At 56.5% G+C, this 23,592-nt stretch overlaps 1 protein-coding gene across 1 annotated transcript; it reads right to left on the bottom strand.

Moving 5' to 3' along the window:
• Nucleotides 1-691: 691 nt before the first annotated feature.
• Drc7 (dynein regulatory complex subunit 7) lies at nucleotides 692-21,931 on the bottom strand. The gene is made up of 19 exons (XM_013365726.3): nucleotides 21,846-21,931; nucleotides 19,689-19,764; nucleotides 19,374-19,586; nucleotides 18,906-19,089; nucleotides 17,940-18,065; nucleotides 17,292-17,486; nucleotides 14,071-14,229; nucleotides 13,443-13,661; nucleotides 10,071-10,199; nucleotides 6,620-6,692; nucleotides 5,767-5,895; nucleotides 5,447-5,575; nucleotides 4,491-4,711; nucleotides 3,659-3,874; nucleotides 2,991-3,101; nucleotides 2,802-2,912; nucleotides 1,721-1,915; nucleotides 1,025-1,164; nucleotides 692-947 (listed from the first exon to the last, which is right to left on the bottom strand). The coding sequence occupies exons 3-19, from the start codon at nucleotides 19,565-19,567 to the stop codon at nucleotides 854-856; spliced, it is 2,625 nt and encodes an 874-aa protein (XP_013221180.2). The 5' UTR covers nucleotides 19,568-19,586; nucleotides 19,689-19,764; nucleotides 21,846-21,931; the 3' UTR covers nucleotides 692-853.
• Between the last annotated feature and the right edge of the window lie 1,661 nt (nucleotides 21,932-23,592).

Below are 23,592 nucleotides of genomic sequence, written 5' to 3'. Positions count from 1 at the left end.
AGGAGGAACTGGAATCCTTTGCACTCTAATGTCGAGTCCCCGGACTCTTGGTTCGTGGGCATGGGCTTTGGTCTTGCCATTCGCACTTTGTAAGCAGGTCCACCCTGACCGTGTTGAGATCTAACCAGCTGTGTGCAGGTGGCTGTGGGACCCCGATATTCCAACAGAGGGCAGGAAGCAGAAGAGGAAGGCAGCCAAGGAGCAGTCCCAGGCCGTAGGGAAAAGTTTTATGGTTTGGATTTGGAATGTCCCCCAAAGGCTTTTGTTTTTAAGGCTTGGTCCCTGATGCAGCAGGGTTCAGAGGTGGGACTTGGGGACTGGTTGGTCATGAGGGCTCTGACCTCATAGTCGATCAATCCACTGAGGGATTCGTGGCTGAGCAGATGATCAAAAGGTGGTAGGACCTGGAGGGGGTGGGACCTGGTTGGAGGGAGTGGGCCACAAGAGGAGAGCCCTTGTGTCATATATCCTGTCCTTGTCACCCCTCTTTCCACTGCCTGGCTGCTGTGGGGTGAGCAGCTGGGCTCCCTCCCTGAGGCCCACAATTTATGGAGCCTGCCCACCCTGGACTGAAACCATGGGCCAAAATAAATGTTCCCTCCTCTGAGTCGTTTCTTCAGGTATTTTGTCACAGCAGCAAGAAGCTGACTAACCCAAAGGTAAGGAAAAGGGACAGGGCTGAAGCCTGGAGTTCAAAGGCAAATTCAAAGTGTTTATTCTCAGGAAACTGTGAGGAGGGGCCGGCCGCAGTGAGGCCAGGCCCTGAGTAGAGGGGCATGAGCCTGCTCAGGGAGCAGGGGCTCGCGCCATCGAGGTGTCCCTCCCCTGGCCCTTGCAGGGCCCCGCGAGGATGTCAAATGAAGACTTTCAGCAGCTCCGCCAGGCGGGGGTCCTTGAGGAGCTTCTCCTCCAGCGCCAGGTACTTGAGTGGGGCCAGCTCCTTGTGCCTGAGGACAGAGGGAGGCGGTGAGGGACCACGGAGCAGAGGCCCGGCCCCGCAGGTCCTCCAGGCCTGCCCCCTCACCGGTTGAGTCGCTGCTCCAGGATGCGGATGCGGAACATGGCCTGAGAGCAGTCACTCAGGTACAAGTCCTCGTCCTCCGGGGTCAGCGTCACCTGGTTCTCCTGGTACCACTGCTGCTTCTTCTGCAGCTCCTGGGTCTCCTGAGGGTCAGGAAAACGAGTAGGCGGGATGGTGAAGGGGGACCCTCCCCGGGGCTGCCATCCCCCTGGTTACCAGGCAGCCCCACGGATGGTGGCCCCACTGTCCCTGCCCACAGAGTCAGAGGGCCAGAGGCAGGGATCCCTGAGATGTCTTGGGTGGAAGGACTGGGGTCATGTTTAGAGCTGTGTCACATCCGTGAGGTCAGAGCAGGGTCAAGAGGGCCCCGAGGCTCTGGACAAGGTTTTCAGAGCCTCTGATTCCTTGTCTCCAAAACGAGGGACCCCTCTCCCTGCTCCTTGTGGAGCTCTGTGTAAGCGAGGTGCTGCCTGTGTGCCAACCCAACAGAAATGGGTCAGGGACTGGTTATGATAATGTGCCACCCACCCATCCATCTGCCATCCACCCATCCATTCAGTAAACCAGTGACAGGAACAGTCAGCCATCCAGAAATGTGTCACCGACACAGTCGGTCCCCCACACATCTATGAGGTTTGGGCAGGGAGCCCCCGGCTGGACGAGGATGCCAAGGCCCCTCCCTGCTGCGGCCTGGCCCACCTTCTCGAAGCGGGCCTGGATGAGGTTGGCCTTGTCAATGAGCCTCTGTTTGAAATCGCCGAGGCACTCCTCCTTGAGGTGCATGGCCTGCCAGCGCGTCAGCTTCTCTCCCGGGGGCAGCTGGGCCAGGAATGGGGCCAGGTAGTCCAGCTGGGTCTCCACCTGCCGCATGTGCTCCTCGAGCAGCACCCGCTCCTGGGGCGGGGAGGGGCGGCTGGATGAGCAGAGCCTTCCCCGACTCCTGACCAGCTCTATCAGCAGGGTGGCAGGTCCCAGTGCCTGCCCCTCTGAAACGGGACAGTCTCTTGTAGCCATCTTTAAGGGTAACATCCAGTTCTATCCTCGACGTGAATTCACGTCTCTACCTGAGCCTCAGGCTCCTCCTCCGAGGATTCAGATGCCATCACACCTATAAAGCACACGGCCTGGTGCCTGGGATCCAGGAGATGCTTGACGGATGAAGGGCGGTGCTTACCGATGACATAGGGAATGCCAGCTGCACCCTTCATTTTTCCCTTTCACCCTGGCCCTTGTGCCCTACGTGGGTGACCAGTGAAGGTGGAGACATGGGGGCCGAGCTCTCCTCTGGGGATCTGAGAACGGTCATCTGATGCCCTGTCCTGCCTCGCCAAGCCCAAACTGTTTTTAGAAATCTGCACTTGGGACTTGGGTGGTGAAGAGGATTTAGAAGTTGGCTTTGAAAACCAAGCTGGGCCTTGCAGCCTGGCAGTGCGAGCTAAATACCTGGGGGGCCAGCGGCTACCCCCTGGGCTACCAGCTCAGCCACAACTTGGAGAAAGCTTAGGTGGAGGTGGGCATGCCATCCTAATTCTTCCACCGTGACCACAGGCCTTGGCTTTGGGCACAGCCCCTGGGTGAGGAGACCTGGCCTGGATACCAGATGTTTTTGGGGGTGACTCATGGGGTCAACTCATGGGGTCAGCTCATGGCGAGGGTGAACTCACAGTATCAGAACCTCACCCCTCCTGGAGTGCTCGTGGCGGACTCCCTATGGGCCTCACCACCCTGGCGGCCAGGGAGTCCAGGAAAGCCCAGGCCTGGGCAACGAAGGGCGGCTCACCATGGCCTCCCGATACTCCTTGCTCTTCTCGTTGCGCTTGGTGTCGTAGATGGAGATGGTCAGCGTGTGCGCCTCTTCCTCCTCCTCCAGAAGCCTCAGGATCTCCAGCACCTGAGATGGGAAGTGACGGAGGGCATGACTAAGACCCCGGCTGCCTCCCGCCAGCCCACTCTTCCCACGGGGACTCACCTCCAGCTCCGACTCCCAGACCTGATGTTTGGACAGCTTCTCCTCATTCTTTAGCTGCACCATGGTCTCATACTGGTAGAGAAGCTTCTTGGTGTGCTCCATGGGCTCCACCTGGGACCAGAACCACCACCGTGAGAGAGAGGCTGCCGTGGTGAGGATGGTGGGACCACTTGGTTCAAATCTACTCCTGCCTCTTTCTAGCTGTGTGACTTTGAGCAAGTTGATGAACCTCTCTGGATCTGTTTCCTCACTTACAAATATACAGATAGTAATGGAAGAGGAATTGAAGATGTGGGGGACTGAGGGATATGCCAGGAGGGTGTGGATTTGACTACTGACGGTGAAATCCTCAGAGGAGATGAGAACCTTCTCCCTTCCAGCATGGGTGGCAGGAGTCATACTGGAATCTGTTCTGACTGGGGGGCGGAGGGGGGGGCGGGGACCATGAGGAGCATTCTCGGCCTCCTGGGTTCTATTTTGGTGGAAAAGAGAAGATTTACAGGGAGCTGCAAGGGGAAGGGTCCCCAGATGGAAGCTTTTAATTTTCACAAGGGCAGAGATGAATTTCCAAGGTGGGCTTTGAAAGCGCCCATCCTGGTCCCCCAAGTTGCTGGAAGGGGACCCGGGGCCCGGGTCCTTCTGCACCCCCCTCCGCGGCCGCAGCCCACCTCGAAGCTGATGCACATGTCCGGGGTCATGATGATTTTGTTGCCCTTGTTGTCCACCTCGGTGCGCCGCAGGAACTCGCGCTTGTTGGCGGTGATGTGGTCGCTGCGGCAGTGGTAGCGCAGCTGGATGCGCTCCTCCGTGGTCAGGAACACGCGCTCGGCCACGTCCTCGTCCGCGGGCTTTTCGGGGTTGCGGTGGAACCGCTCAGTGATTTTCTGTGAGGCCAGAACACGCGGGGGTGAGAGGGAGGGGTTTCCGCGGGCGCTCTGCGGCAGGACAGGGGACTCTGACACACTGGGTCTGGATCCTCTGGGTGGCCACACAGGGTACTCGTGGCCCACAGAGTTCTCAGGGCAGGCCACTCCAGCCTCACGTGGACCTGGACCCCTCTCCAGCTCCCTCAGGTGCCAAGTAAATTGTAACGACTTGGAGAAAAATGCCGAGTTCAAGGGAAACAGTTGATCCCGGGATTCTGACCCCTATCCCACCCAGATCTCAGTTAAATGAGAAAGAGACCAAACCCACGGATCCACAGCAGCATCGAGGGCTCGCTGCAAGATGTTCCCTTTACGTTTCTGTTTCTGTTCCCATAGTTTCTAGGAGTTTAGTCCCACGTTGCTTTTTGTAAGGAGGAGGAAAGAAATGCCGCCTTGGCCCAGGGCTTGAGGGCTCGGTGGCGCCAGATGGCTGGGGGTGGTGCATGTGGTAAAATGCTTGGCCCTGGAAGTAACGTGGGCCTGATGCCACTCCACAGCCAGTGCTGTCCCCTTCCCGGGCGACCTCTGCCTGCCAGAGGGCAAGCAGCCCGGCCCAGGCCCAGCGAGCTCTTACCACCGTGGGTCGGGGGTTCGAATCTGTGCTGTTCAGAGAGAGCTTCTTGACCCTGGGCCCAAAGTTGATGTGGCGGTAGGAGAGGAAGTCTGGGCGTCCTTGGTAGTATTCTGTCATTGTCTTGGGCGTCTCCTCTCGCTTTAGCAGGCCATCCACGCGGGCCGTTTCATAAAACTCCATGACGCGGTCCATCTCGGGTTGCATGGACTTGTATGAGTGCACTGGGGGGGGGGGGGAGCCTGGTGAGGGCCGGGAACTCCAGCTTAGGCTGGGCACCCGGACCCCAGGCACAGGAAGCAGACAACGCTCCATTATGGATGAGCGTTATGTCACCGATCCTGTATTGCTGGGTAGTTAGGCTGTGTCCAATTTTTTTGCAATTATAAACAATATCATAATGAACCTCTGCACCGTGCAGTTTTGTTTTTGTCCATTATTTGTTAAGAACAAATTCTCAGCAGTGGAATCGCTGAGTCAAGAAGTTTTTGACTATTATTAATTATTATTATTATTGTTTTGGTGCTCAGGATTGAACTTGGGTCCTTGCTCATGCTAAGCACATGCCCTACCCCTGAGTTTCACCTCTAGCCCAACTGTATATTAATATAAAAAAAATATTATTAATATATTCTGCCCAACTGTCCTCCAGAAAAGTTGAACTTGGCTTTGTTGCTCAGCATCTTCAGCCCCTTTAAATTCGGCCCCCGCTGTGTGTTGGCAGGATTTCTGCCCAATTCCAGCCACTGACTGGACACACGGCCCTGGCTTTGACCCCCCTAGAGGAGCCTTGGCCATGCTCCCTTGGGCTCTGAGCGTCCCCCGACCACTCACATGCCGGGTTTCTTAGGGAGGGAGAGGCGGGGACTGTTGCTGGCCACCAAAACTGGAGGCTGTTCCAAGGCACGCACAAGGCCCCTCCCCAAAGCCCCAGGCTCCCAGCAGTGGGGTCCACGCACCTCGCAGAGCCTGGGGGTGGCCCGGCTTGAAGTAGTCGATGATCAGGCCTGTGCTCTTGTTGATGTGCCTCAGCTCCAGCTTGTCCCCGCGGTTCTGGTACCACTCCTTGATCTCCAGCACCTGGGTACCTGTGGGGCCGATGGGTGCCGGCTGCAGCCGGGCCAGCCTTCCATGCTGCTAACCCGCCACTCCCAGCGCACAGAGTCCACTGGTGCCTATGCACACTGTGAGCATAGAGGGGACATGCCCCAGGCCACACGGCATGTTGAGGGACCCGCTGGGACACCCACCCACCCCCACAGCTGGCGTGGCCTCTTACATTCCAGGTCCTCGTAGGTGGTGAGGCGGCACACCAGGCCGTTGGGGTTGAGGTACGGCGCCCACTTCTCCAGCTGCGCCCTCTGGTAGTGCAGCACCTTCTTCCCATTGGGACAGCGGGTCTCAAACTCTGTGGATACAGCATTCTAGACTGAGAGCAGGAGGGCCACCACCTAGGGGCACTCCTCCATCTGCGGCCACCACCCTGCCCACTCCAGGAGGCACTGGCTCCAGCCGGTGCTCGTTCTTAGCCAGGCAGAGCACAGATCCCCAAAGACGAGAGTCTGCATCCCTGCCACACCATGCCCTCCGCCAGGCCCTGGGCGGGGCGGGTCCCTCTGCCAGGGACACAGTTCCCTCCCAGCCTTGCTGGGCTCACTCTGGACCCTTCATAACTTGGCCCAAGTGTTCCCTGTTTCTGGACCCTGTTCTGTCTGCCCACCTCCAGTCCATTGTCCTGGGCTGGGCCGGGGGCTCCTGCCCTGGTCCCCGTGACAACCTCCCTAGCATCACCAACTGCTGGAATGACCTGTCCTCCTGCAGGTGGGCACCTAGCAGTCATCAGGTGACGATACAGGGCACCTCCAGCCTTCTCTGCCTGCCCCTCCCAGGATCTGACACCTCCCCAACCACCTGCGGGCACTGCCCCTGGCCCTCTCCCCTGGGGTCTCAGGGACCAGTGGGTGTCATGCCCCGAGCCACGGAGCCAGGAAGGAAGGAGGGTGGGAGCCATGGTGGATAGGGGAGGCCGGGCAGCCTCTGCAGAGTGCCCCTGCCCAGCTGTGGCTCAGACCTCCCCAGAGTCCCAGGGGCTGGTTCTGGAGAGGGGGCGTGAACCCGCAAACAGCAGAGACCTTCTGGGGTGATCTCAATCTGCTCCACCCACGAGGGCGGCATGTTGAAGCTCTTGTCCTCATCCTCCTTGCCCTGCAAGGAGAGGAGGGGGCAGGTGGTGGTGCTGAGGGCCTTGCAGCAGAGGTCACCGCAAAGACCCTGTCCCTGTCCCCCACTGCAGCCAAGCCAGGGTGGTCCCTCAGCTTCCCTGGGGAACCAGGGGCCAGGAGCATGACCCAAGATACAGAAGCTGAGGAGGACCCAGCCCTGGGCACGGAGCCCTCGCTGCTTCTGCCTGGCTTAGGACAGGACGTGGGCCCTGCAGGCCGCCTGTCCTGGTCAAGGCTCAGGCAGCCACCGGCTCGTGTCAGGAGCACACAAGACCCGCCCCCGCCACACACACACACCACACACACACCACATACACACACACACACACACACACTGCAATCTAACACCAACTAAGGGGTCCTGGGCAAGTCCTTTAGCCACTCTGAGCCTCAGTGTCCTTCACTGTAAGCTGAGCCACTCGGGAGGACTAGGTGACAATGTGTGTAAGTGCTGGAGCGCCACCTTGCTGACATGATGACTTTTCTCCCACTCTGTGAAATAAGGCCTGGGCTAGACAAATGGCCCTCGAACTAGGCAGCTACAGAAACTCGGATACGATTTTCTCAGTTGATGACTTTTATCCTACGAACATTGCTCAGACCTGACACCTGGTCATCTAATCGTTACTTTCCACAGGGGACATGATAGGAGAATCAGCAGTGAGAACCGGCAGGAGTCTCTGAGGGATCTAGGTGACTGGGCTGTGGCTGGAGGCTCGGATTTTTCCTGGGGACCCACAGCTGAGTGCTCTTAAGAGGCCTGCCAGGGACAGGGGCTCCCTGGCCAGGGAGGAGTCTGGTCCCATGACAGGGTCTCTGGTCTCCAGGCCGGGCTCCCTGGGCAGGGGCTGCGCCACCTCTCATGACCAGCAGGGGGAGCTGGTGCCCAGGATTCACTGCACCAGGGAGGCTCCCGCACCCATCTCCAGAGATGACTCCACACAGGGCCCCGCGTGGCTCAGCACTGTGCCCAGCACTGTGCCCAGCACGTCCCACCAGTGGCTCATTTTATTCTCACACAGCACCAGGAAGTAGGAGAATCATTGATGAAACTCTGACTTTGGAGCCAGATTGTTTAGGTTCAAGTCCCAGCTCTGTGACCCTTGGGGAAAGTTCCTTCAACTCTGTATGTGAAAGGGAGCAACAGTATGGAGGATGAAACCTGACCTCATCTCGCTGGGTGGCTGGGAAGGTTTAGAGGAGTGAATTCAAGTCCCTCACCTATGACAGAACCTGGCATGGCCCTGGTGGGGCCTGAGTGCTGCCCGTGGCTGTGGGTACTGCTCTGTGTTCCACCCAAAACCCACATGTTGAAGTCCTAGCCCCAGGACCTCAGAATATGGCAGTATTTGGAGATGAGGTCTTTTAAAAAATACACAGACATATTTTATTAAATATTAAACATACTATTCTGTAGAGAAATTTGTCCTCAATACAGACACTCAATAGACATTCAAGGGCAAATGCAGACAATCACTAAACTGACCACATATCAGGCCACAAAGAGAGCACCGAGATAGTCTAAAACATTTAACATCATGCCAATCACGTTCTCTGACCAGGGTGCAACGCAAAAAGAAAGCAAGAAAAAAGAAACTGTAAAAACTCAGACACCTGCCAACTTAATATCTAAAAAATAAATCCTTGGGTTAAGAAGAAATCATGAAAGAAGTTATAAGTAGAAATGAAAATACCATCAGCCAAAATTTACAGAATATGTCTAAAAGAGTAATTAGAGAAATTTTTGTATCTAAAGAAAATCCTTTTTTTTAAAGAGAGAGAGAGAAAGAGAGAGAGAGAGAATTTTAATATTCATTTTTTAGTTTTTGGCGGACACAACATCTTTGTTGGTATGTGGTGCTGAGGATCGAACCCGGGCCGTGCGCATGCCAGGCGAGCGCGCTACCGCTTGAGCCACATCCCCAGCCCTATCTTTAAGTACTTTATCAGAAAACAATAAACACTGAAAACAAGTAAATATTTAAGATGTTGCTTATCTTAGATAAACACAAAAAAGCAACGGAGATAAAGTTAAGGTGAAAGGAGGAATCAAATTTGGTCAAGAAGAAAGACTTGACAGAACTAGAGGTGGATTCTGACAGCAGAACTACATGAAGACTGACTAAAGAAAAACAGAAGATAAAAAAAATGGAGGAAATGTAAAATTTAAACAAGATGCCACTTTACAACAATCAGAACAGCAGAAATTACTGTACTGACGAGGATGTGGGGAAACAGGTAATGCCGGTGGGAAGGAGATGAGGCCTTTAAAGAGGTGATTAAGTTTAAATGGTAGCTGGGCACGCTGGCTCATCCCTGAAATCCCAGCAGCTCGGGAGGCTGAGGCAGGAGGATCACAAGTTCAAAGCCAACCTCAGGAAAAGTAAGGCACTAAACAACTCAGTGAGACTCTGTTGCTAAATAAAATACAAAATAGGACTGGAGACGGGGCTCGGTGGTCAAGTGCCCCTGGGTTCAATCCTGGTACCAAAAAAAAAAGAGAGAGAGAGCGAGTGAGCTTAGGACAGATTCATACAAAGGGAAGGACATGTGAGAACACAGGGAGAAGAAGCTCTCTTCAAACCCAGGAGAGACCTGAAAAGAAACCTCCCTGATCCGGCACCTTGGTCTTGGACTTCCAGCCTCTAGAAGGGGAGACAGCATCTGTTTCTCAAGCTCCTGGTCTGTGCCATCTGTCACGCAGCCCTAGCCGACTGGAGCACTTATTTTTCTTCCTATGGATATGGCTTTGATTCACTCTCCCCGTTGAACATACAGGTGAGGAAACCGGGGGTTTTAGTGGTTTTATTGACCTTGGAAGGTTCGCCCAAGGTCCCAGCCAACATGAAGGCCCCGGGCCCCTGACCTCCAAATACAGGGCCTCGTGCACACCTTCCGGGAAGACCCCTGAAGGAAGATCAGGGAGGTGAGGCTGGTGACTTGGGGAAGGTCCTGGGCCCGTGACCTTAGAAGACTGACGGGGACAGAAGGCCACAGTGACTCCTGGGGCTCCACGGGGCTGGAAAAGGCCTTATGGCCCCGCACCAAGGGGCAGCTCTCCAAGGAGGAGGACGAGCCCTGACCAGGGCAGACTGTAGGGGGCGGGAGACCTGGGTTCAAGTCCCAGCCCTCCCCTAATCCTGGGGAGGGTCCCCGGAAGGCTCACTGAATGTGTCTGGCCTCAGTTTGTCCATCTTAAAGGGCCCTGTCCCAGGCCCTTCTGCTTGGAAGACGCTGTCACTGGCCTGGTGCCCCCCACCCCACCCCACGCACACTCATGCTCTTAGGGAAACTGAGCGACAGGGTGCAAAGCTCTCCCCACACACCCCCCCGCCCCTCGCCTCGGGCCGCTGAGACTCACCATCGCTTCCACATCATCTTCATCGTTAAAGTCCTCATCCTCTTCCTCAGTCAAGGACAGGCGAGGCTTATCGGTCCCCAGGAGCATGTACTCCCACTTCACAGGGTCTCCCAGGTCAAAGATCAAATCCTGATGAGGGAAGGGAATCAGCCAGTGAGCCACGGCCCCAGGCCTCCCCCTGCTCCCTGGGGACACGGGAACAGCTGCTCCCAGAGGACAGCAGGGGGGACTGGGCAGCTCCGGGCCGCTCTGCGAGGCCACCCCACACTCCTCACGTCACCCCGCTGTATCAAAATGAAAGACGCACGCTCAAGAAAGGAGGCCACGCGCAAAGTGGACAGACAGGTGGCCGAATGGAAGATGGCGTCGGTAATGTCTAAGAGTGACCTGTGATTGGTATCCAGAATACATAAGGGACTCGTGATCATCGATAATAAACAGCAACAACAGAAAAGGGGGAAGAATGGAAGTGAACAATTTACAGAAGAGGAAATCAAAAAGTTCAAAAGGACCTGAGACCCCAAAGTCCGTCCAACAGAGAAGTGGGAAGGAGCGCAGCCCCCCTCCGCCCTCCCCAGCCGGCAGAACAGAAGTGGGGGTGGCGTCCAGGGGTGGGAGGACCTCGGAGGGAGATGGGCTGAAATGGTTTGGCCACTTCAGCTTCACCCCAGACCCCAGCTCAATGACACACAAACAAACCCCTGGACTCAGCGATCCCACTCCTGGGAAGGGAGACCCAGGAAATTCTCCCACGAGGGAACAGGTGTCACTTGGGGACGTGGGACTGTAAGGGGTGAGGGATCGTGGAGTTGGAGGCAGACAACAGCCTCCGATGGAAACTTTTGTTTCAGTGCTGAGCAGGAAACAGAAAAACTAAGAAAGGGTCTGGCTCCTGCTAAGGGTTAACGAGGTCATGTGCTGGCCTTCTGCGTCAGTCACCTGTCACCTCTGAGAAAATCAACTCAGAGGGCGAAGGATTTCTGTGGGTTCCAGAAGGTTCTGTCCACGGTGGGCTGGCTCCGAGGCAGAGACAGGGTGGGGGAAAGGGGCAGGGAGGGTGTGAGAAAGGGAGGAGCAGGAAGTGGGGAGCCAGGGACATGAAGCCCTCTCCAGGCTGTGACACCCCCCCACACCTGCTCCCGCATCGAGGTCCTCCCCCTGCAGTTCCACTGCTTCCCAGTCGTCTCTACAGATTCATGTTAAATTAATAAGCAGGTTTAGAACTTGCTGGGTATGAGGTAGTTGGAAAAATATCAAATGCATTTGGTAAATGCAGGACCGTTCTAGAACAGCCAAAGGGAGCAGCACAGGAAATACCCAGGATCAGGACTTATGTCGGGGGAACTCCTGGAACCCTCCTGCGCTGCTGGGGACAGCGGAATCTGTGCGGTCATTTTGGTAAAATGGGCAGAATCAACTACCCCCGAACACGCGCCTCCTGTCACCCAGCAGCCCCACTCCTGTGTGTTCAGCCAACTGAAGTGGTACGTATGTTCACCGAAACGCGGGTCGGAAAATATTCAGAGCAACCCTGTCTCAAATATTTCCAAACTGAAAATGATCTAAATGTGAAACTCAAGCACGGAAAAATAAGATGTTGTGTGCTCGGGGGATGACAAACCCATAAGACAAATGAGAACTAACAAGCCACAGCTGCACACACTAACGATGACCTCACAAACAAAACCAGGGGGGAAGACTCCAGGCATGAAGAGCAGACGCGGCAGGACTCAAGGACACCCAGTCCAAAGTCAGGCGACACTAATGGGTGTCGTTTGAAATCAAGGGGGGCTCATCCACCCCAACCCCACCATGGCCGAGTCCCCGCAGCCCACCGCCCGACCCGTCAATCACCATGCCCGCAAGAGCATCGTCTCCCTTTTGATCTGTGCCTCCTTTTGGAATGTGGGCTGTTGGTTTGCATGAACTTCTTTTTTTCCTTGCTGGGGATCGAACCCAGGGCCTCATAAACGTTAAGCAAATGCTGTACCATGGAGCTGGAGGGTGGAAAAATTAGTGACCAGGAGAGGAGAGGAGAGGAAGGGGGCTTCTGAGACGCTGGTCCCGATTATGCAGGAGTGTTCAGGGTGCGATAATTCAATGAGATGTACACCTAGGATGTTGCCCTCCTCTGCACACTCGTGTGTGTGTGTGTGTGTGTGTGTGTGTGTGTGTATCAGTGCCACTTACATAATATATGCATTCATTTATGGGGAAGTAGTCCCTGGACACAGGGCTCCCTGGGGTGTGGGCAGTGTTCTTTTTGTTGATCTGGGTGCAGGGGACCAGGGCTCTGTCGATGGGAGCTCATGGAGTTCCACATTGAAGAGGAGGACACATTCTGCTCTACTTTAAGAGTCTGAAAATATCCAGGGGCTGGGAATGTAGCTCAGTGCTACATGCTTCGCCTGTGCAGGGCCCTGGATCCAATCCCTAGCACCACACACATGCACACACACGAAAGAAAGTGAATCACACATTTCAAAAGGATGCAGGAGGGACTGGGGTTGTGGCTCAGAGGTAGCGTGCTCGCCTAGCATGCATGAGGCACTGAGTTTGATCCTTAGCACCACATAAATATAAAATAAGGATATTATGTCCACCTAAACCTAAAAAATAAATAAATATATTTTTTTTTTTTTTAAAAAGGATGCAGGAGTCAAAAGGGAGATGATGATTTTATCAGAATGGCTACTGACGGGTGCTCTGGTCAGGGTCTGAATGTCCCCAAGGCCTGGTGTGTTAAAGGCTTGGTCCCCGTGGAAGGAAGTTAGGTCACTGGGGAGAGTGCCCTGGAAAGGGATGTGGCCCCTTCTCCTCTCTCCTTCCTCTCTCTCTCTCTCTCTCTCTCTCTCTCTCTCTCTCTCTCTCTCTCTCTCTCCCCGCTGCGTCTGTGTGTCTTGCTAGGGGTTGAACCCAGGGATGGAACCATGGGCTCTGATCCACTGAGCTTCATCCTCAGCCCTTCTTGTCATTTTGAGACAGGGTCTTGCCAAGTTGCTGAAGCTGGCCTCCATCTTGCAATCCTCCTGCCCCAGCCTCTAGAGTCGCTGGGACTACAGGCAAGCGGCACCACTTCGAGCACCTGCCTCCTTTGGAGGAGAACAGATGTCACACACTCCTGCCATTATGTGCTGTGCCACTGCAGGCCCCAAGCTACGGGGCCTGGCCACCATCAACTGAAACTTCTGAAACCATGAGCCAAAATAAATCTTTCCTCCTTGAAATGTTTTTTATCTCATGTATTTTGTCATATTGTTGGAAAGCTGACGGGCACAATGGCAGGAGCATGGGCTGTGGGAGCCCAGGGGTGGGGAGAGCCTTCTTGCAGGCTGTGCCGGCCACGCATGGGGGTCCTGCCCCGGGGGTCACCTTGCAGCAGTTCCAGCAGTCCTGCATGTTCACCCAGTAGTTCTTGTGGTTCCAGATGCTCTCAATGCCCAGGAAGTGCTCGTCCTGGGGGCTGTAGCTGCGCCCCGAGAGCGCGTCGATGAAGAAGGTCTCAGGCACCTCGCGCTTCCCCGAGAGCACCAGGACCCAGGAGTGCACCCGCAGGCCGTGCAGGGAGTCAGGCTTCACCTTTGTTTCTTCCTGCATGAGAAAGATGGGTGGCCACTGAGCAGTAGGGTGGGAAGAGGAGCTGGGGGTCTAGACTTCTCCCTGGGGCTGGGGAACAGGCAGAAGATGGGGTCCCCTCCACCCCAGTTTCAGGGATTGAACCCAGGGGTGCTTAACCACAGAGCCACATCCCCAGTCCTTTTTTATATTTTTATTTAAAGACAGGGTCTCACTGAATGGCTTAGGGCAGTGCTAAGTTGCTGAGGCTGGCCTTGACCTTTCAATCCTCCTGCCTCAGCCTCCGGAGCTGCTGGGATTACAGGCGCCACCGTCCCCAGCAAGCTCCGTGTTTTAATGACAAAATGGAAGGACCCCACTGAATCCGTGGCTCACCAACTGGGCTCTGTCGCTCTCTCAGGGTTTACCAGCTGAAGGGACCCACCAGGAGCCGCTCCTCGGCCTCTTTGCGCAGCTTCTCCTCCTGGTCTCTGATCTCCTGCTGCCTCTTTTCCTCCTGCTCCTGCTCAAAGCGGCTGGTCAGGTCCCGGGGGGGTTTGATGGCGTACTTCTTAGGGGGCGCCTTCTCCTCCTTCTTGACCGTCTGTCACGCAGGAGAGAGGCAGAGTCAGCAGCCCTGACGTGCATCCTTCTCTCTGTCTCTTACACACACACACTCACACACACTCACACACACACACACTCACACACACTCACACTCACACACACACACACGCACACACACACACTCACACACACACACTCACACACACTCACACTCACACACACACTCACACACACACTCACACACACTCACACACACACACTCACACACACACTCACACACACACTCACACTCACACACACACACACTCACACACACACTCACACACACACACACACTCACACACACTCACACACACACTCACACACACACTCACACACACACACTCACACACACACACTCACACACACACACTCACACACACACACACTCACACACACACACACACTTACACACACTCACACACACACACACACACACACTCTGCTCTGGCCCCAGGTCCTCAGCCCCTGGCCCTGCGACCAGGGCTCACAGTTGTCCCTCTGGCTCTGGGTCTTGTGGCCCTCAGAGCAGGGGGAGCCACGGCTCCAGCTCTGGGAACCTGGGGGGGTCTCAGCTCTTCTGTAAAGTGGTGAGAGCCCCAGGAACCTCCTCCCCGCTCCTTCTGAGAAGTAGAGAGGAAAGTGCGCGGGGTAGGGGGACCAGGAACTGGACACAGGGCTTCCCGGGGCGCGGGCACGTTCTCTTTCTGGATCTGGGTGCAGGGGACAAGGGGGGTTCACGGAGCTGGGTGTTGAAGACGGGCACCCATTCCGCTCTTCAAGACGAAGTTTTTTTAAAAAAGAATTCAGAGGCCGAGGATGTAGCTCAGTGGGAGATCTTAGCGTGTGCATGTCCCTGGGTTCACGCCCAGAAAGAGAGAGAGAGAGAGAGACAGGAAGGAAGGAAGGAAGGAAGGAAGGAAGGAAGGAAGGAAGGAAGGAAGGAAGGAAGGAAGGAAAAATTAATCTCACAAACCAACGATCCACATTTCGAAAGGATGCACGAGTCAAAGGGGGGTGAACATTTTATCAGATGGTGACTGAGGGGTGCTCTACCTTGGGTCTGAAATGTCCCCCAAGGCCTCATGTGTTAAAGGCTTGGTCACCAACCCGTGGTGCTTTGGGACATGGTGGAACCATGGTGGAACCGGTGCGGCCCTGGTCTCTACCCACCAGCCGTGGGGCTCCCCCACATTGCTTCACCTCCCTGTTGGTCCCAACAGACTCATCTCTGAAATGACAGGGGCCTGGAGAAGGGATGGTAGGTCTCTGGGGTGTGTCCTGAGAGGAGTGTGGTCCTGCCCCGTCTCTCCACTTCCTGCCTCGTTCTCGTTTCCTCTTCCTCGTTCTCTTTCCTCTTTCTCCCTCCCTCCCTTCCTCTCTCCCACGGTCTGTGCTGGCGGTTGGACCCCGGGGTTCTCTCCATCCCCGTCCCTGTTAGTGTCTCGCCAAGTGGCCCAGGCTGGCCTTGAACTTGCAACCCTGCTGCCGTCAGGGCAGGAGCTGAGGGGTGGGAGCCTCTCCTTTTCCCCACCCACGGCCCGGCCTAGCGTGACCTGGATCTGATCTAGAAGGTGGGGAAGTATCTTATCATTAGAGGGCTTCTCGTGTTGACTCAAAGTGCGAGTTTGCCAGCCCAAGAAGGAAAAGACAAGGCTGTGCACGCACGTGTGCATACATTCGCCTGTGCGAGGGTGAGAGCGCATGCATACTGGTGCAGCTGTCTGTGTGCATGCAGGTGTGAGGGTGTGGCATATGTGTGTGAACATGTGTGTGTGTGTGTGTGTGTAAGCGTGTGCTAGGAGATAAGAAGTGTCCCAGCCACCGACAGTGCAGGGACAGTGCAGGGACAGTGCAGGGACAGTGCAGGGCTGTGGCAGTTCCTGAGACAGTCTGGGGAATAAAGAGGGACCCCGCAGGGGTTGGAGGCAGGCAGCCCCCGGTGCAGCGCTGGTCTCCACCCACCGGCCGTGGGGCTCCCCCACATTGCTTCACCTCCCTGTTGGTCCCAACAGACTCATCTCTGAAATGACAGTGATCACACCCGTCCCACGGGGCTACTGAGAGGAGCAGCCACATCAACGACAGGGAGGTGGCAGAGACCGGAAAGTTCTCTCTCTCTGTTATTGATTGATATAATTTTGATGATTAAAATCTGGGGCTTGGACGGCAGCTCATGGTAGAGCACTGGCCTAGCGTGTGTGAGTCACTGGGTTCAATCCTCAGCACCATATAAAAATCAAAAAAATAAAGGTCCATCAACAACTAAAAAATATATTTAAAAAACAAAAAAAAACTCCTGGCCAAGGCGAGAGGCCCATCAGTGGGCTCAGAGGCCTTTGAAGGCAAGCTCCACGCTCCAGCCTCCTTCAGCAGAGCCTGGGACCCTCCGGGTGCTCCCCCAGGTGTGGCCCAGGTACCCAGCATCATGCTGGACCCCTCGGACCCCAGGTCCCATCCCTGAGTGGCAGACGACCTTGGAGGCTCCACCCTGGTCACCCGGGTCACCTAAAGCACCTTCTGTCTGGAGGAGGACTAGATTCCCAGCGCAGAGAGAGGCCGCTGAGATTCTGATCATGGAGATTCACTTCAGGGCCCTTCTCCTGGCGCCCTCCATTGTGGCGGATCAGTCAACAGACACAGAATGGAGTCGCACCCCGGGGCGGGGCTGAGTGTGGTTCCTGCTGTTGTTTGTCTAGTTACTAGAGGCCTCTTTAGCCGAGGGGGGAGTGGTGAGAGCCAGGCCTGTGGTCCCGGTTTCCCCCTGTGCCATCGACTGGCCGGATTTCTACTAATGACCCAAGATGGAAACCATGTGGCATTCAAAGAATGTCCCCAGCGGGAACACAGTGGCCTGAACGGGGTGAAGACAAGTGGGAAGGGACCGTGGGTTTGGAGAGTTGGGTGCTAAGGACAGAGAAGTGACGAGTGGCTCCGGGAGCTAGGGGCTTGGCGATGGAGCCGTGTCCTTGTGCCCGGGCAGGACGCGCTCTCTAAGGAGGGCATCACGGTCCCGGGAAGGCACACCCGGGATGTCACGGCCGCCGGCGCCGGGCGTACCTCCTGGGGCTTCACGGTGAGCGGGCACACCTCCCGCGTGAGGTCCATGTGGCACAGGTCCCAGGAGCCGTAGCCGTGGACGCAGTAGGCGTCGTAGCCGGCGCCCAGCAGCATGGAGCACAGCAGCGTGCTGAAGTCGAAGCAGTTGCCCTTCTGGCACTTGAGCACCGTGGTGGAGGAGTACAGGTGGGTGGGCTGCCCACCGCCAGCCGGTCAGCACGGCCGGGCACCGCTGCCCTCCTCCGCCCCACGCCACAGCCCCCGTCGGGGCAGGGAGCGAGCCCAGGTGCACCCTTCCTGCCTCGCCCCATTCTCAATGAGAAGCTGACCCAACTAGTCAGAAGCCCAAAGATGGGGCCGCGGGGTCCCGGGAAGCTGGGCACCCCCACTGCTCTCTGTACCTCCTAAAGTCATGAAGAGGGAGACTCTGAGGCAGAAAGAGGAAGAGGAGACAAAGGAGAAGCCAGGAGACCCAGCTTGCTGTGCGCCCTCAGCCAAGTGGCTGTCCCTCTCTGGGCCTGCTTCCCCCTCGGGACTCTCTGAGGAGCTGTGGCCTGAGACTGGCTGAGGCTCCTTCGCTCAGACCCTGCCTGGCCTCCTGCCTTAGGCCTCCTGGGCCTCTGGAAGCAGCCCGGGAGTGGCACTTACCGGCTTGAGGGGGTCGGGCAGGGGCACCATGGTGAGGAAGTCGGAGACGAACTGGGCACAGCTGTCCCAGTTGTAGAGGTCGGGGTACGGCATCAGCGTGGGCCGCAGGGTCGTGCTCACGAACTTCTGCAAGTGGAGACACGTTCCGTGGGCCGGGCCCAGGGGGGCCGGGAGATCTGTGCCTGGGGTGACTGGGGGCCAGAGCACACAGGAGGCCAGGCCGCAGCCCCGAGATGGCGAGTCATGGCGGGTGGCCTGCTGGGAAGGCGATGCCCAGGCCTGGCACGGGCCAGCCCGCAGTGGCCGGGAGGAGCCCCCCACACAGGTGGCCCTGGGGTGGCCCAAGCTTATTCCGCATCTGGACTGGGAAGGCTGAGGGAATGCCTTTCTCCAACCCCCGGGGCACCAAAGGGGACCCAGAGAGGCCAAGTGAGCAGCCTGAAGTGACCCAGCAAGTAGGGCTGAAGGGGGAGACCAGGTTTCCTCCCAGGGCCTACAGAGGTTCCGGCAGAGCTCAGGAAGGTCCCCAGTCCCGCGGCTGTCCCCACCCAGGGAGAGGCAGGGAAAGAGGTCAAGGCCAGGCCCCAGGACCCAAGCCACAGCTCCTTCCTGTCAGCCCTGAGACCCTGAGCACCTCCCTGGCTCTCTCCAGCTGTAGACAGAGGAGCAAGGCATCATCCAGGGGTGATCCGGCCAGGCCAGCGGGTCCCACAGACCCCAGGCGATGTTCACCTTGTGTCCCACCCAAATCCGATTCCCCCCTCCTCTGGGGGGACCTGCTCACCCCAGGCCTCGGGCTGCCCAGGGCCCGGCCTGCAAGCTGCAGGCCACTGCGCTCCAGAGCCGGCCCTGGGACTAGAGACCCCGCCCACAGGAGCTCTGTGCTGGGGCCCCCAGACCCTGGAGGACCCGCCCACCTCTCGCTGCCCTGGGCCCCAGACCCCGGCCCTGCCCTCGGGGACTTACGGGCACTTGGCACTCATTCAGGGGGTGCAGGAAGAGGGGCATGCGGTCGGGGCACAGGTGGCTGTACTGGCGGGAGAAGTTGTCCGCCACCTGCAGCAGGAGCCTCTCCCTGGGCGTGTTGCTTTTGTAGGTGAAGGGCAGCTTGGAGATGTCGATGGTGTCCGCGTCCGTGGAGAAGGAGGCCCTGTGTCGTGACCGGGCTGGCGTTCAGTCGGAGGGGCTTCTCCTGGGCCTCAGGGGGATCCATGCAAGCTGCCCTGGGCTTTCCCCTTCCTCATTTAAACCTCACAACTAACTACCCAGGGCCGGCACCATGGTTAGCACCTGCCCTTGTTAAAGGAGACGGAGGCACAGAGAGACTGAGTGACTTGTCCAAGGTCACACAGCTTGGCCCTTCCTGCGGCAGTCCCCGTCTGCCTGTGCCCAGGGCTGCTGCTGGGTCAGAAGTCCCCACCCCGACACACTCACCCGTGATCCGCCGGGGTGGGGACCTCGATCTCCGACAGCTTCCTCTCCAGGTCTCTGAGCATCTCGGGCGACAGGGTGGTCTCCTCCTTCTGGGCCTCGGCTGGCCTCGTCTTCTCAGACCTCTCAGGCTGCTCGGCCGCCTCCTCCCACTCGGCCGCCTCATCCTCCTCTATTGTCTCCGTCAGGACCTCCATTCTGGGGGTCCCCGGCCGACTGGAGGGGGAGGATGTGTTGGGATCGGCCCAGGTGCAGGCCCGGGAGGCCCTGGAGACCCCAACGCGGTTCCACTCCCTCAGGGAAGTGAGTCCCTCTTACCCTCTCCTTCAATCCAGGAGAAAGACTGTGTGGTGCTAGCGGGGACAGCAACTCCTAGGGACAGCAACTCCTGACACTTTAAAAAAGAGACAAGGCAGCCTCAGGCTGGGAGCCCTGGACAGGGCAGGAGCCGTGGCCCAAAACACCTCCCCTGGCCTCGCTGCTGTTCCATGTTTATCTGGATGATTTCAAGCAGGCGATGCCCACGCTGCGGGATGATGGCATGCTCTAACGTTTCCCGTTTAAATAGATATTCGTAAAATCCAGTAAGTGAGTTGGCTTAAACACAAGTCACGATAGGAAGGTGACAGAGACTAGGACCAAACAGAAAGGCAGCAGGTGAACGAGGCTTCGTCTCATCAAACTGGAAACCCAGGCACCGAGAGTTCCAGGGCAGGGCTGCCTCCGAAGGTCAGGGGTAACGCCACCCAGAGGACGCTCCTCCTGTTACCCACACTGAGGGGCCACACATGCCCAGCTGCCCCAGGAGAGCCTGGCCTGGGCTCCCGTGGACTGCGGTCACTCCCGAAGACCCAGTCCCAGCTTCCAATGGCAGGACCTCAATTTCAAACCGGGCTGGTTGGAAAGGTCCAGCTTCCCAGACTCTCTGGCAGCCATCGGTGGCCTGGGTGTGACCCAGTTCTGGACAGGGAGGTGGGGGCAGAATGCTGAGGGAGAGGGTAAAGGGCCCAGTGGGCCCAGACCCTGGTCCTCTCCCCACTCTCTGCCTGGCACCTGCGTGTGGAGCAGGGGGCGAGGGCCAGCCCATGGCCATGAGTGACCCACGTGAGGGCCAAGCCGCCCGCGAAGGACGGCCGAGAGGAGACAGGTGAGCGGGGGCCCCAAAGAGGCTGCAGAGTCCTGAGTGCCACCTCAGACCCCAGGGCACGTGGAAACTCAGCCTCTGCGGTGGTCCTGGTCACAGGCCACCCAATGCCACCCCTGCTGACCCAGCAGTCCCCCCCCCTCCCAGCCCAGGCCTTTCCACCACCCACCTCTAAGACCTGCTCCCTTTACAGCAAACAGGGCACAGGTCCAGACCACAGGAAAACAGACCCACTGGAAAGGCGAGGGGCCAGGGAGTCGGGAGGACTGAGAGTGGGGTCCCCCAGATTTGTCCTCACCCCCTGGAGCAGAGCCAAGACAGACAGGACAAAAGGGACCAGGAGGGTGGGATGGAGACGTGGCTGAGTGGGAGAGCCTTCCCCAGCACGCGAGGCTCTGCATTCCATCCCAGCACTGCCACGGACAGGGGACCTGGAGGTGAAGGCCGCCCGCCCCCCCCACTCTGCACCCCCACCCAGGTCACCCGGGCCTCCTGGGGAGGACAGTCACTGGCTGCCAGCCAGGACTGAGCCTGCCAGCAGCCCCTGCTGAGCCCTTGGGCCACTCCCTGCCCCTTTCTGGACCTCAGTTTCCCCTCTGCAATAAAAAGGGGAGATGGACAGAATTTTCCATTCCATCCTGACATTCTATGTCTGTCCCTGGACTCAGCAAGGCCTGAATGCTGAGGGTGTCCTGCCTGAGCCCCCGTGGGTCAACCGAGCTGACGCCTCGTGCCCAGCAGGCCCGTCAGGACCCCAGTTCTCTAGGGAGAAACCTCCAGTCGAGCAGCATGACAGGGTCATCAGATGCATTTGTCTGCCTCTTGGGGACAGAGCGGATGAGCGCAGTTCACTTACTGAACCCCTCTTGAGGACCAGGCCCTGGGCTAAGGGTTGAATGGAAACAATCTCATTTATTCTCAAGTGACACCTTGAGGCAGACACTCTTCTGAGACCCACTCTGCAGATGACAAGACCAAGGCTTAGGGAGACTGAGTGGAATTGCACAAGGTCACAACCAGAAGTGCCAGATCTGGGATTTGAACCCACATATTTCTGGCTCTGAAACCCATGCATTTCAGGGCCTCATGAGCCGGCCCTCAGCCACAGCCCAGGGTGAGGAGGGCAGGGCTGCTTCAAAGACAGGCCCTTCCCTGCACCCCATCCCCAGCAGCAACCTCTCCCTCCCCACCAAATACACACATACCCCCCAAAACTTCCCCAGAAAGACCAAGGCCAGAGGGCCCCAGGCAGAAGAAGCCTTTTACCCCATGTCCCTTTTCTCCCAGCCAGGAAGGGTGCAGCCACCTCTGGCACCCTGCTCCCTCCTTACCCTGTCAGCAGGGAAGCCTTACTGTTAGTGGTCTCCGTGGTAACTGCTGAGGGCAGGTCCTGGAAGAGGGGCCTTCTGGGAAATGTAGTCTTCTGGGGTTGCCCCGGTCTGTCAGCCATGGTGCTGCTGGTAGAGCAGATATCAGTGGGCAAGAGCTTTAGAAATCTTTATGAGCCCATTGTCAAACGGCTCTTTAAACATTTATTAAAAATAAAGTAATAAAAATCTACAGGGAACTAATGACATTTTTGCAAAGTAATAAATACATAAAACCCATCATCCCCTAATTATTTTCCTCTATTTCACATTTATCTGTGTTCTTGAGGTGGTTTATGGTTGTTGTTTCTGTACAATGGAAAAACTGCATAATAGTGAACTAATTTGCGTCTCTTCCTAACTTCTGCTCAGTGATGCCAGGCAATAGCTTTCAACTGGCTGTGGGGTTATTTACACCCTGGAAATTGTAAATGCTACAGACCAGGGCTTTTTCTCTCAGGAAGCCAATTGTTAAACATTTGTCAGAGTCCTCTATTCCACCACAGGGGGACTGTGGCCTTCGCCAGTGTGGGCCTGGGGTGGCTGCTCCTGTGGGGCCACAGAGCCGTGCTACCCGAGTCCCGGGTTCTAGGACTAGGTCTCAGACTGGGTCTCTGATTTAGTGGATTATCTCCTGGGACAAGAAAAGCTCATCTGTTTAATTAGAAGCCCATAACAATTTTTAATTTGCATTTCTTCAAAAATTCAGAAGAGGGTCTGGGTTTGTAGCTCATTGATAAAGCCCTTGTCTAGCCTTTGCAAGGCCCCGAGTTCAATCCCCAGCCCCACGCATGCAAATCAGAAGGAAAAAAACCTCCTGGAATAATAATGAATATATAATTATGATTATGCATTCACCCTGGGTTATGCTTATCTTTGAGCCAATGCAGTCATAAAATATAAGTTTTGCTCTTTTGTTTTTAGAGAAAGGGACCCATGAAATTCATAATATCACCCTATGTGGGGCTGGGAGAAAGTCCAGAGAAATCTTATCGATATCCTGCTAAAGCTGTACAGTGATGTTATCAGTGGAAACTTAAGAATCTCTCACTTCTCCGTAAAAAAGAATGATTTCCCCTTTTCTGGCTGGACAATTATGGAGCCATAAAAATAATATCTGTATGCTGTATTAGTCAGTTTTCTGTTACTGCATCAAAATACCTGAAATAATTAACTTCAAAAGAGAAAATACTTCTTTGGTCTTGGGATTTGGGCTATTTCTGCCCATGGTCAGTTGGCCCTGTTGTTCTGGGGTCTGTGGTGGCACCATACATCATGGTGGGGATGTATGGCAGAGGGAGTCTTCTCCCCATGGTTGGGAAACAAAAGAGAAAGAGGAAGAGACCAGGGCCCCACGATTCCTTTCAGGACACACCCCCAGTGACTTAAGACCTCGATCAGGCCCCATCTCTGGAAGGTTCCAACCGCTCCCAATAGTACCACTGGCTGGGACCACATCTTCAACACACGGGCCTCTGGTGAGCCTCCAGATTCACACTCTAGCAAAGGCCAGATGAGGCAGGGGTGAGGGGAGGGGAGCTCACGACTATCCTGTGTACCTCTGAGTGCTGGTCTTGGTACACAGTGACGGTGACATACCTGAGGGGGATTTGCACGGGGTGAAGGCAGGAAAGGAAGAGGGTAATGGAGATCAGGGGACGCGTCAGGCTGGCACGTTTTCCCCACGTCATCTCATTCCTTTTACTTTCCT

This window comes from Ictidomys tridecemlineatus, chromosome 15, assembly GCF_052094955.1.
Source record: "Ictidomys tridecemlineatus isolate mIctTri1 chromosome 15, mIctTri1.hap1, whole genome shotgun sequence".
NCBI lineage: Eukaryota > Metazoa > Chordata > Mammalia > Rodentia > Sciuridae > Ictidomys > Ictidomys tridecemlineatus.
The sequence above is the reverse complement of the archived record's forward strand: the minus strand, read 5'-3'. Positions and strand labels throughout refer to the sequence as shown.